The sequence below is a fragment of the Ornithorhynchus anatinus genome, chromosome 4, assembly GCF_004115215.2.
Source record: "Ornithorhynchus anatinus isolate Pmale09 chromosome 4, mOrnAna1.pri.v4, whole genome shotgun sequence".
In the NCBI taxonomy this organism is placed as follows: Eukaryota; Metazoa; Chordata; class Mammalia; order Monotremata; family Ornithorhynchidae; genus Ornithorhynchus; species Ornithorhynchus anatinus.
The window spans coordinates 61,444,048-61,457,094 of NC_041731.1; the positions used below are offsets into that span (position 1 = coordinate 61,444,048).

Consider the following 13,047-nt stretch of genomic DNA (forward strand, 5'->3'; position numbering starts at 1 on the left):
AACGTTCTTGTGAAGGTATCTGGTGTAGAACGGGAACCCTTGTTGAGCTTTCTTCAATGGACAAAGTGGCTCAAAAGAAGAAAAGGTTGTTTTTTTGTTTGTTTGTTGTGTGTGTGTATGTGAGAGATTGTTGGGATTTTAATTTTCCTTCTTTTTTCTCTTCTTCTCATTCTTCCCCCTTAAATCATGTCACCTTAGGTAATGTAGCAGGGAAACATCAAGGAAATCTGTGCCTTTAAGACGCAGTTGCTATCCAAACACAAGTAAACAGAGTGGGCCATTAGAAAGAAGAGGAGGAGGAGGAGGAGGAGGAGGAGGAGGAGCTGGGGGCGGACTCACAATTTACAACCCCTGAACGTTAGGGGTTGTAGGCGGGGCCCGAATACTAAAGCAGGGAAACGGTCGAATATGTGCGCCACTTAACTGCTGAAATGTGATGGTCCCGGGCGGGTGAAGCTCAGACTTCATCCCACTTCGCAGGAGAAGAAGGCTCTGAGATCCAAGCAGGAAAGTGGTCCGAAGGACAGAGTCAGTCCTCATCGATCCGGACCCACTTAGGACTTTTCCACCCTTTCCGCCTCGAGACCTAAAAGAGCAGGACCTGCTCCGCTCTCCCCTTTTCCTCCCTAACATGCCCTCGGCTTCCAGGACTGGAAGGAGACCGGTTTGCTGAATTTCTGGTGGTTCTCCTCCGCCAGGCCACTGTGGATCTAATGACACTGCCAAGGTTCGAGGGTCGCTTCTTGAACTTTGCATGAGCAGGGCCATCCGTGGGAAGCAGCTCTGTGCAGAAGGTAAGTCTCGCAGTTGTCAACGCAAATGCAGTTTCCCTAAGAAAGTTACCCTCCCTAAAACCCTAGGGGGGGGGGAAATAAAATAAAATCTCCATTCCGTGTTCAGTGAGCCGACCCGGAGAAAGGACATTCTCTGTAGGGGGAAATTATAAGCCTAGGCGATAAGGAGTTGTTACTGTTTTTCCTAATGAAACTTCTCCTCGCTCGCACCTCTACTGAACTGATGTTTTACGGGTTCCTTTATTTTTTTCCACCTTAGTTTTCCCAGATTATCCCATCCCCAAATTAACCGAATGGCAAGACTGCTCTTTCTTAAACGGGTTCCGTAATGTGCGTTTAAAAAAAAATAAAATAAAATAAATCGGCTCTCTGGAATCCTTTCCCCACCCCCCCTTGACATTGGCCTGGAAATTGTGGGGTGGCTTCCAGTTTTCATGGCAATAGGGCAGGACGGAGCAGATGTTTCTGCGCACAGTGCCTGCTCTGTTAGCTACGTTTAAGTAATGTTTAAAGAATGAAATCGCCCTGTTAGCTAAATCTTAGGTAAATCGACAACCAAGTGCTTCTTGTCTGATTTTTGCCCCGCATTATGAGGTGAGGTGGTGGGGGGAGGACTTCCCTGTTGTTTGAAATGGCTTGGATTAGCGAGAAATGGGGTTTAGCGATGAGCGTGATGTGGTTTTTGGGGGGGGGGAAGCGTTTTCTAGATCATTTTGGCTACCTGTTACCGGCTGATGCTTCTAGGCGTGAAACGACACACAGCCACTTGTCCTGGTCACAGTTTAGTGGCCCACGGGTGGGAGAGGGACTGTGTCCCATCTGATTATCTTGTACCTACCCCAGCCTTTAGCCTATAATAAATCCCCTAATTGCAAAAAAAAAGGCACATCTCTTCTGGAGAGGAGCAAGATCACTGAGAGAGAACAGAGTGTAGCAGAACACGGATTATGAAGAAAGCATCTTAATTCAATTAGCTCTCCCCGAAGGAGAGCCAGGGGGGTGACAGGAATCTTTTGTATCCCATGCGATTTTCCATCTGCCTGTGAGAAGACACGCAGAAAAAAAAAGGGGGTATGGGCTGGTTCACTCTATTTCTCACCTGTTCCAGACCGTCCATTTATATTTTTCAAATAAAACCGGAATCAGGTGCAGTCAGCCAAAGATTCCCTGCTTTCTGCTGCAACCCCCTTATGACTCTAGTTTAAAACCAGTTAATCGATCAGTCAGTTCCTCCGGACAGATATGCAGAGTGGGCCCCTTAAGTGTTTGTTATTTTTAGATAATTCAATTTAATAACACTGCATTTCTAAAAGGTGAAGGCTCCTTATCAAGCGACTACCTCCCCCTTTTTAATTCTTTTATGTCATTTGTTTTTGAAAGCTTCACTGAGCTGAAATTAATCTGTAAACATTTCGCTTGCTGACAGACGCTGAACCGAATTGTTTTCTTTTTTTAAAAGTTGTACATAACTGGAAATTCCTGTAAAGTAGGTTGGTGAACGGAAACTAGTTTCTAGCTCACTGAAATAGTTGAGGGCTTATTTTTTAAAAAAGTGACTGTATTAAAAAAACACAAAAACTAAACGTAAAAACCGGCTAACCCAATCGGCTAACACAACAAATGACGATCGACAGGGATTGCTATGGACCCGTTCAAGGTAAAATTACAATAGACGGGATCTCAATCAGCAGGACCTTGGACAAAACGAAACCATGCTCTGAAATAGGTTAGCTGTCCAAGCGCATAAAAGTATGGGTAATTTCCCATCAGTCCAATCAGAGGGAGAAAAATCCAAACTCCTTTAGCTGTTTATTGAGAAAATGTTTGTGTGTGTGTTTTTTAAGGAGGGGATGTGCTTTAAAAACTCGTTTCATTCGGGAAACCGAATGTGCTACTTTTCCAGTAGGGGCGGCTGAAGCGCCTAAATGATAGCCAATTTCATTCAATCGTGTTTCTGGAGCGCTTCTTGTGTGCAGAGCACGGTACTCCAGCGTTTAGAACAGCGCTTCGCACATAGTAAGCCCTTAACAAACACTATCTACTATTACTAAGCGATTGGGAGAGTACACAATCATAAACATACCCATATTCATTTCGTTTGGTGAGACAGTAATTCAGACTTGTTCATTTCTCTATGAGGGGTCCTTGGTCAATCAGTTGTATTTATTCATTCATTCCGTCGTATTCACTGAGCGCTTACGGTGTGCAGAGCATTGTACGAAGCGCTTGGGAAAGTACAATACGGCAATAAAGAGAAGACAATCCCTGCCCGCAACGAGCTCGCGGTCTAGAGGACGAGAGCGCTTCCAAGTGCAGAGCAGTGTATTAAACGCTTGGGAGCGTACATTACAACAGAATTAGCGGCCACGTTCCCTGCCCCTAACGAGCTACGGTCATTAGAAGCGAAGGGAGACAAAATTCTTGGGTTGTTTTGTTTTTTGTTTTTTGACAAGAAAGTTGGCACTCAACCTTTAAGGCAGAAGTAGTTTATTTCACTGTTTGTGGACAGTAGAAGTCCCATGTCAAAGAATTCCCTCCCCACTTTCCGTCCTTCGTTCTGGAGTATGGCGGCGGACATATTCTGCCCATTATATATATTTACCTCTTAAGAAAGAGTTTGGGAATAAATCCAAATACTTGTTTATTTCTTTTCTTGGAGGGGGGCGGGGGGCGTGAGCGGCACTCTCCAAAGAAAACTCATTTTTATCAATGGATCCTGAAGTCTACCCCCCCTAAAAAAGCAAAATTGAAGCCGAGCAATAAAAATTAGAATACAGTGAAATAGTACTAATAATTATGGTATTTATTACGCGCTCACTATGCGCCAGGCACTGTTCTAAACGCTAGGGTAGATACAAGATAATGGGGTTGGACGCAGTCCCGGTCCCACACGGGGCTCACAAATCTTAATCCTCATTTTAGAGATGAGGGAACTGAGGCCCAGAGAAATTGGGTGATTTGCCCAAGATGACACAGCGGTGAAAACCCCTCCCTAACGAACACCTCTCCAGACTGGTTGCAGTCCAGAGAAGGAGAGAGAGGGAAAAAAATCCCTGCCTACCGCAGTCACGGGGGGAAGGGAGGGCAGAGGGGTGGGTAGAAGAGGATATCCCTGATCAGAAATGGAAAGTGCTTAGTGGTGGGAAAGTTGATTGTAAATGGGGCTTTAGAGTTTGGGTCGAATGGCCTGAGCGAAACCCTCTGACTGTCACCCAGCTCTCATTAAATCCCTGGCCGCTTTGGCTCAGAAATCCCTGTCTCGGGAAAGAAAAGAGGAGCCAGGAAGAGGGTGGCTGTAGCCGGGATCGGCCGCCGCTTCCCCCCGGAGAGGTGTCCGGGGCCTCCAGCTCCCGCCCGCCCTGCGCCTCTGCCTTCTGTATAGATCCATAATTGTATTTATTTCAATTGATGCCCCCTTAACTTGTTTTGATGTCTGTCTCCCCCCTACTCTAGACTGTGAGCCCGTTGTGGCTGGGGATTGTCTCTCTTTATTGCTATCTTGGACTTTCCAAGCGCTTAGTACAGCGCTCTGTAGCCAGCAGGCGCTCTATAAATACGATTGAATGAATGGACTCCGGCCTGGATCCCCGACTTGGGTCCTTCCCCCCAATCGGAACAGAGCCAGGGAAAAAGCTGGCGAAGCCCACCAGTTCTGCTCCCATTTCTTTCCGGGCCCTAAAAACCAGGCGGGACGGGCCCATTCCGGAGAGATGGTAGCCCTGTCTGGGAAAACCTCTCCCTTCCCCCGGGAGGAGGGGGCTAGAGGACCCCCAAAACAAGACGGCGTGGGGGAAGCGGGGGGAGGAGACAAGACCAAACCAAGATTAGAGGATTTGGGGCCGGGGGAGGGAAGGAGAGCCACCCGCCACGGCCAGAACTGAGAGATGGAAGAAAGCCATGCCACCCGTCTTCCAACCGGGGTGGAGCAGGCCTATGTGTCTGTTGGCAAATCTTGAGGGGTCAGGGGCGAGGACATGGGGGAGGAGGGGGCTCCTCCGCAGCGAGGCCTAGTCCGGGCTTGGGTGTCAGAGGATGTGGGTCCTAAATCCGGCTCTGCCACTTGTCTGCTGGGTGACCGTGGGTAAGCCATTTCACTTCTCTAGGCCTCAGTTACCTCATTTGGAAAATGGGGGTGAAGACTGGGAGCCTCGCGTGGGACAACCTGATTCTCTTCTATCTACCCCAGCGTTTAGAACAGTGCTTGGCACGGAATAAGAGCTTAACAAGTCCCATCATGATTATTATTAGGGCTGGGAGGGCGTCCAGCCCAGGTTGCCGGTCCGAGGGCTCTGGGTTGTCGCCTATCCGTCTGGATAACCCCAACTCCAACCCTCTTCTCTCCCTCGGGGCTGAGGATACCCCCTTCCCGGCTTCCCCACCCACCCAGGCTGGGGCAAATGCCGCCTGCCCCGAAGGAGGGAGAGCTGGGGGGCTCTAAGGGTGGGGTCTCCGGCCTCCCCAAGGAATAAGCCTGTTTCCCCTCCCCTCCTTTACCCCAAGCCGGCCTGCTGATGCCCCCTCCCCCAGGACCAGGATCAGGACCAGGCCCTGGGGGAGCAGAAGGTGTGATGGTCCGGAGTGGGAGGCAGAAGGTGTGATGGTCCTGGGGGGAAGAGGGTGTTGTGGTCAGGGAGGGCAAAGGGTGTGATGGTCCGGGGGGCAGAGAGGGTTCTAAGAGAGAAGCAGCGTGGCTTAGTGGAAAGAGCCCGGGCTTGGGAGTCAGAGGTCGTGGGTTCTAATCCAAACTCCGCCACTTGTCTACTGTGTGACCTTGGGCAAGTCACTTAACTTCTCTGTGCCTCAGTTACCTCATCTGTAAAAACGGGCATTAAAAAATGTGTATCCTGTATCTACCTGAGCGCTTAGAACAGTGCTCTGCACATAGTAAGTGCTTAACAAATACCATAATTATTATTACTATTAACCCAGGGGAGCAGAGGGTGTCCTGGTCCGGGGGAGCAGAGGGTGTCCTGACCCTGGAGGGCAGAGGGAGTCCATCCTGGTCCGGGGGATCAAAGGGTGTGATGGTCGGGGGGAGCAGGGGGTGGGCCGGCCTGGAGGGACAGAGGGTGGACCTGCCTGGGGGAGCAGGGAGCCTCGGCGCCTTGTCTCCCCCCGACCCCCGGACCCGGGCCATCTGGAGGGATCTGAGGGGGCAGGCCTGGGTGGAGACGGGACCGGACCGGACTGGACGGGCTCGGGAGTGATACCGATGCTTTCTCCCCGACCTCTCCCGCCCGTCATCCCAGATAATGGGGATGTGGTGGAGGGAGGGAAGAAGTCTGTAGTCTAGGTCAGCTAAAGGACTGGCGACCTACAGAGCAGGGGCAGGAGAGACGACCACCCCCCTACCCTTCCCCCAACCTCCAACCGGAGATTCGGGACAGGGGGCTGAAAGTGCGGGATTTGTCCGACACGGCCTTTCGGGGGTCCCTATAGACGCCCCCCATTCCCAGGCAGGGGTCGGGAAAGGGGTAAGGGGTTTGCCTTGGGAGTTTCCCGAGTTCCCTGGAGTCGGGGGTCCGGTTCCCGTGCAAGAGATAATAATAATAATAATAATAATAACACTTGCGTTATCTGCTAAGCACTTACTATGTGCCAGATACTATACTAAGTGCCGGGGCGTCTACAAGCCAATGGTGTGGGACTCACAGTCTTAATCCCCCTTTTACAGATGAGGTCACTGAGGCCCCGAGAATGATGATGACGATGGTGATGGTATTTGTTAAGCGCTTACTCTGGGCCAAGCCCCGTACAGAGCGCTGGGGGAGATAGAAGGGAATCAGGTTGTCCCCCGGGGGCTCCCAGGCTTCATCCCCATTTTCCGGATGAGGGCACCGAGGCCCAGAGAAGTGAAGTGACCGGCCCAAAGTCACCCGGCCTTTAAGTGGCGGGGGGGGGGGGGGGCGGGCTGGCGCCTACCCCATACCTCCACCATCCTCCTTACCATCATCATCATTAGAACCCAAGCCCCCTGACCCCCCAATCTTTCCAAGTCAACTGAGGTCACCCTGCAGCCGGGTGGCGGAGGCGAGATCAGAACCCGGCCCTTCTGCCCGCCAGGCCCGGGCCTAACCGCCCTCCCTCCCGCCCCATCCCCCGTTCGTCGAGGCCCGGATTTCGGGGTGATTTTGCAGACAGGGTTAGAAGGAGGAGCATCCACCCAAGCCAATCGGAATAAACTTTTCTCTCTTCCCTCCCTGTTGCTCCCGGTCCACCACCGACCCTCCCCGTCCCGGCCGGGCCCCCCCACCCCCAGGGCGGCTGCACCCCCTTGGCCCTCCGGCCCCGGCCCCCCGGCGCGTCCTGGAGGACGGGGTCACCTGGCTCCTCTCGCCCCGGCCCGGGAAGATGGGAAGCAAAGCCCTGCCGGCGCCCATCCCGCTCCACCCGTCGCTGCAGCTGACCAACTACTCGTTCCTGCAGGCGGTGAACACCTTCCCCGCGGCGGTGGACCACCTGCAGGGCCTCTACGGGCTGAGCGCCGTGCAGACCATGCACATGAACCACTGGACGCTGGGCTACCCGGCCGTGCACGAGTTGGCCCGCTCCACCCTCACCGAGGTGGCCACGGCGCAGGGCCTGGTGGAAGCCCGTTTCCCCTTCCCGGCCCTGCCCTTGGCCGGCCACCTTTTCCACCCCAAGCCGGGCTCGGTGGCCCACGTCCTCCCGGCCCTGCGCAAGGACCGGCCGCGCTTCGACTTCGCCCACCTGGCGGCGGCCGCCACCCAGGAAGATCCCCCCAAAACGGGGGACCCGGCCAAGCTGACCCCCGGCCCGGCCGGACCCCTCGGGGCCGGCGGCAGGGCCACCCCGGACCGAAGGCCCTCCCGGGGCCGGTTGCCCTCCAAAACGAAAAAGGAGTTCATCTGCAAGTTCTGCGGTCGACACTTCACCAAATCCTACAACCTGCTCATCCACGAGCGGACCCACACCGACGAGAGGCCTTACACCTGCGACATCTGCCACAAGGCCTTCCGGAGGCAGGACCATCTCCGAGACCACAGGTGCCACCCGAGGGGCCGCGGGGTGGGAGCAGGAGGAGAAGGAGGAGGAGGAGGAGGAGGAGGAATAATAATAATAATGTTGGTATTTGTTAAGCGCTTGCTATGTGCAGAGCACTGTTCTAAGCGCTGGGGTAGACACAGGGGAATCAGGTCGTCCCACGTGGGGCTCACAGTCTTAATCCCCATTTTACAGATGAGGGAACTGAGGCACAGAGAAGTGAAGTGACTTGCCCACAGTCACACAGCTGACAAGTGGCAGAGCTGGGAGGAGGAGGAGGAGGAGGAGGAGGAGGAGGAGGAGGAGGAGGAGGAGGAGGAGGAGGAGGAGGAAAGGGTTGACACCTTCTCTAGGCCGAGGAGCGGCCTGGCCTCCAGGCCCGGAGCCCGGGAGGCCCAAGGCCACCGGTTTATTCGTTCGTTCATTCATTCCTTCAGTCGTATTTCGTATTAGCACTGTGCTAAGCGCTTCGTTCATTCAGTAGTATTTATTGAGCGCTTACCGTCCGCTAAACGCTTGGAATGGACAGGTCGGCAATAGAGAGACAATCCCTGCCCAGCAACGGGCTCACCGTCTAAAGGGGGGAGACAGCAAAACAAGTAGCCATCCCGCCCCCCCCCCCCCCCCTTCTCTGCTCTGGTACCTCGGGAGGGTCACTTCCATAAATTCATTCCGTCGTATTTATGGAGCGCTTACTATAATAATAATAATGATATTTCTTAAGCGCTTACTATCTGCCGAGCACGGTTCGAAGCGCTGGGGTAGATCCAGGGTCATCAGGTTGTTCCACGTGAGGCTCACAGGCTTCACCCTCATTTTACAGATGAGGGAACTGAGCCCCAGAGAAGTGAACTTGCCCAAAGCTGACAAGTGGCCGAGGCGGGATTAGAACCCACGACCTCTGACTCCCATGCTCAGGCTCTTTCCACGGAGCCACGCTTCTTCGGGATAGAGACAATCCCTGCCCAATAACGGGCTCACAGGCTAAAAGGGAGAGAAGGACAGCAAAGCAAAATACAACAGAACAAAACAAGTAGCCATCCCGGCACCGCCCCTTCTCTGCTCTGGGACCTCGGGAGGGTCACTTCCATTCGTTCAGTCCGTCGTTTTTATGGAGCGCTTACTATAATAATAATAATAATGATGGTATTTGTTAAGTGCTTACTGTTCTAAGCGCTGCACCTGATACAAGGTGATCAGGTTGTCTCACGTGGGGCTCCCGGTCTTAATTCTCATTTTACAGCTGAGGTCACTGAGGCCCAGAGAAGCCAAGTGACTTGCCCAAAATCACACAGCTGACAAGTGGCGGAGTCGGGATTAGAACCCATGACCTCTGACTCCCAAGCCCGAGCCCTTTCCACAGAGCCACGCTGCTTTGTGCAGAGCCCTGAACTAAACGCTTGGACTGTACTGCACCACAGAGGGACCATCTCTGCCCCACAACGGAGACACCGTCTACACGGGGGAGACAGACAACAAAACAAAACGAGTAGTCTGGCGTCAGTATCGTGAAGATAAATAGAATCATAGATACAGACACAGCATTAACAAAATAAATCGAGTAATAATATGCACAAATATGTACTTCGCTTCTCTGGGCCTCTGTTCCCTCATCTGGAAAATGGATGAACGAGACTGTGGAGCTACTAGTTCACGTGGGGCAGGGACTGGGTCCAACCCGACTTGCTTGTATCCATCCCAGCGCTTAGTTCAGTGCCTGGCACATAGTTAAGCACTTATCAAGTACTATCATCATAATCACTATTATTATTATTACCGGGGGGGAGAGGGAGACCTGCGGGGAGGCCCACCCCCTGCCCACCACAGCCCAGGACCCCTCCTGCCCAGAGACAGAAAGACAGTCCCTTCCCCCTCACTCTATAACCATAACTGAAGATGCTGCGTGGCTCATTCGAACGAGCCCGGGCTTGGGAGTCAGAAGCCGTGGGTTCTAATCCCGGCTCCCCCATTTATCAGTCACTTCACTTCTCTGGGCCTCAGTTCCCTCATCTGTAAAAGGGGGGGTGAAGACTGTGAGCCCCACGTGGGACAACCTGATTACCTTGGATCTACCCCAGGTCTTAGAACAGTGCTTGGCACATAGTAAGCGCTTAACAAATACTATGATTATTGTAACTCTGGTATTCGTTAAGCGCCTATGTGCCGGGCACTCTACTAAGCGCTGGCGTGTATACATGGACACAGTTCCTGCCCCACGTGGGGCTCACGGTCTCAATCCCCATTTTACAGGTGAGGTCGCTGAGGCCCAGAGAAGTGAAGATCACTTGCCCAAAGTCACACAGAGCTGACCCGTGGCGGAGGCGGGATTAGAATTCAGGACCCTCTGATCCCCTGGCCCCGGCTCTAGCCATTAGGCCAGGCTGCTTCTCAATGCTCTCCCAATCTCTCGACTCTCAAAGGGCCCGGGCACTGTTTGGGCCTTTGCCCCTGCTCAGAGCTGGTGCCCCCCCCCCCCCCAATCCTCCACAGGGTCCATTTTCCCCCATCCATCCAACAACCCCCCTCCCAGTGCTTCGTCCCACCCCCGGAGCCCCCTCCCACCTCCCATTAGGGTCCGTTCCCACCCCTCCAGCAATCCCTTTCCCTGGCGGTGCCCCCCCCCGCCCCGCCCAACAATCTCTCTCCCATCCCCAGGCAGTTCCCTCCCTACCAACGCCCCTTCCTCCCCTGCTAGCAGCCTCCCCCAGAGCTCCCTCCCCCCTCCCCAGTGTCCTTTAACAATAATAATAATTGTGGTATTTGTTAAGCGCTTACTATGTGCCAAGCACTATACTAAGCGCTGGGGGAGATACAGGCAAATCGGGTTGGGCCCACATGGGGTTTACGGCCCCCCCAGCAACCCCTCCCATCTTCACCAGCGCCTTTGACTTGCCTGGTGTATTATTATTAATCGTATTAATTGAACGATTATTGTGTGCACAGCACTGTACTAAGCTTTTGGGAGAGAACAGTAGAACATCAAACACGTTCCCTGGCCACACCGAACAGGCACGTCAGCTGGTCCTCCCCCTGCCCACCCCCGGCAGGCCAGGGAGGAGCTTCTCGCAGTTTCCACTTTCTGCGACCACCTCCCCACCCATGTCCGGGAGAGGGTAGCGTGGGACCCACTCTTTTGCGGGGCGTGGAGTCCGTCAGACTTGCTTTTCGGTCACTTCAAGCTACTGACAAGATTACTGAATTTAAGGATCGTGTGTCCCGGGTGCCAAGCCAAGATAGGCTTCCTTCCAACCACGTTAAATTTCCTGGGACAGCGGGAAGGGGCGATCTATTTCCTTAACAGGGGAAGGTTCAGGGGGAGAGGCGGGAAGGAGATCAATTCCTTAGGGACTGTTCAAAGGATTTGCTCGAATGAATTTTCTCAGCGTCGCCTTGCCTTGCATCCTGGTCTAAGTCGATTTAAAACCCAAGTAAAAAGTTGAGAGATGAGAGGCCTGCACATCTTGCCTGCTTTTTAAGCTAAAGAATCACCACAGAGGGCGACCGAGGGAATGAGGCTGTGAATGTCTCGAAGAAACAGTTGGAGAAGGCCAATAAAAGACGTCTAATAAATAGCCACTCTCCACCTGCCCCTAAATAATCCACATCCATCTGGATTCTAGGGTTGTTAGATCTCTGTGGCTCTTATGCTTGCCTACAGCCTTTTAATCAAATCCTTCGATTGATTTTCAGGTATATTCATTCCAAAGAAAAACCCTTCAAATGTCAGGAATGTGGGAAAGGATTTTGTCAATCCAGGACTCTAGCAGTTCACAAAACCTTACACATGCAGGTAAGATGGCTTTATATTTAAGATGGTTATTGTTTCATCGAATCATCGTTATTTTTCTAAGGTTATAAAGAAGATTTGTTCTGTCTGAGGGTGGGGGAAGTAGTTTTTAATTCTGTGGGTATGGGATGCAAAAGAACTGTTTTGCATCATGTTATATTTATGCTAAAATAGTTATTTCTAGTTGTTCTTTTCAATAAAAAATCCGTTCCTATTAGGGGTCGAGAAAGAAAAGGCACGGTTTAATATTACATGATCATATTTTGATATGTGTTAAGTGGAAATCGAAATAGCAAATTTTGAAGAAGTGGCTGAGGTGAAACTCTAAAATGGCACTCTTCATCTCTTTGTAATTGGTAACTAGTAGCATTTTGAGCAGAAAGTTAAACTGTCCAGCAAAAGGGGCTTTATCAACCATGCAAATGTAATATTTTAAGTGAGGATTAGCATTCTTTCCCCACTTCTTTCTATGGATGATTAGAGTGATGAAATATAACGTATTTAAAATTGTAAAACCTAGTAGTGGATCTGGTCTTTGCAGTGTGTGTGTGTGTGTGTGTGTGTGTGTGTGTGGTGCGCATATTCTTGTTTCAGGGGATTAGGAGTAGCCCAGATTTGTTCATGCAGGTTTCCCCTTATTTTATTTTTGTTAGGCATTGTTAGTGACAGATAAGAACAGGGAAAACTGTTGAGAAGAGCAGTGGTGGTGTGAAGGATTAATCCTTTGCTTGCTTCACATCTGAACAGGAATCTCCACACAAATGTCCCACATGTGGAAGAACCTTTAATCAGAGAAGTAATCTGAAAACTCACCTTCTCACCCATACAGACATCAAGCCCTACAACTGCGAGCAGTGCGGCAAAGTGTTCAGGCGAAACTGTGATCTGCGGCGGCACAGTCTGACTCACACCCCGCGGCAGGACTTCTAGAGAAGCCAAGGATCTATTTCCCCCCCACCCCAACCCCCTGGTCCCCCTCCCTGCCCACCCTCAGCCGCACACTCCTCCATAACCCCTCCCCAAATCCACCCTGCCCCCAACCGACCTCACCTCACCCCCTGCAGCTGCACTTGCCTGTGCAGCTCCAAGGAGTTAAATTTGCTCAAGGACTCTGAAACTGTAGAAAGCCACAGACCCATACACCCCTACACAAAGAGCATATGCTAGTCTCTTGCAGATATTCACAGCTCATTTTAGAGCTCTGTACATAATGTTGTGGTCTTTTGTTGATGGTTTTTTGTTGTTGTTTTTTTGTTTGGGTTTTTTTTTTGTATTTTGCCGATGCACCTCGATATGGAAAATGAAAATCAAATTTATCTTTAAAAAGTGTATTTCAAAATAAAAACTTTTTTTAAAAATCATCCCCGGATTGTCTGGTTACTTCCTTGGTGACTCTGCTGGGTACAGGAGGAATGGCCACTGACCACAGAAGTCCGGTAATTAGCCACACCTTTTCTCTCT

The 13,047-nt window shown here is 51.8% G+C and overlaps 1 protein-coding gene across 2 annotated transcripts; it reads left to right on the plus strand.

Moving 5' to 3' along the window:
* Positions 1–370: 370 nt before the first annotated feature.
* On the plus strand, positions 371–12,843 carry OSR2 (odd-skipped related transciption factor 2). 2 transcript variants are annotated; one of them, XM_029064141.2, is made up of 4 exons: positions 371–794; positions 7,054–7,801; positions 11,490–11,589; positions 12,334–12,843. In XM_029064141.2, the coding sequence occupies exons 1-4, from the start codon at positions 755–757 to the stop codon at positions 12,514–12,516; spliced, it is 1,071 nt and encodes a 356-aa protein (XP_028919974.1). In that variant the 5' UTR covers positions 371–754; the 3' UTR covers positions 12,517–12,843. The 2 variants fall into 2 exon arrangements, with proteins under 2 accessions (XP_028919974.1, XP_028919976.1); XM_029064143.2 differs by having other exon boundaries at positions 372–794; positions 12,416–12,843.
* The last annotated feature ends 204 nt before the right edge of the window (positions 12,844–13,047 follow it).

What these genes read in the sequence shown, in the direction of transcription:
- OSR2 (XM_029064141.2), top strand. Translation starts at nt 755, where the DNA reads ATGAGCAGGGCCATCCGTGGGAAGCAGCTCTGTGCAGAAG. An exon ending in GACCATCTCCGAGACCACAG is followed by an intron (nt 7,802 to 11,489) that starts GTGCCACCCGAG and finishes ATTGATTTTCAG; the next exon opens with GTATATTCATTCCAAAGAAA. An exon ending in ACAAAACCTTACACATGCAG is followed by an intron (nt 11,590 to 12,333) that starts GTAAGATGGCTT and finishes ACATCTGAACAG; the next exon opens with GAATCTCCACACAAATGTCC.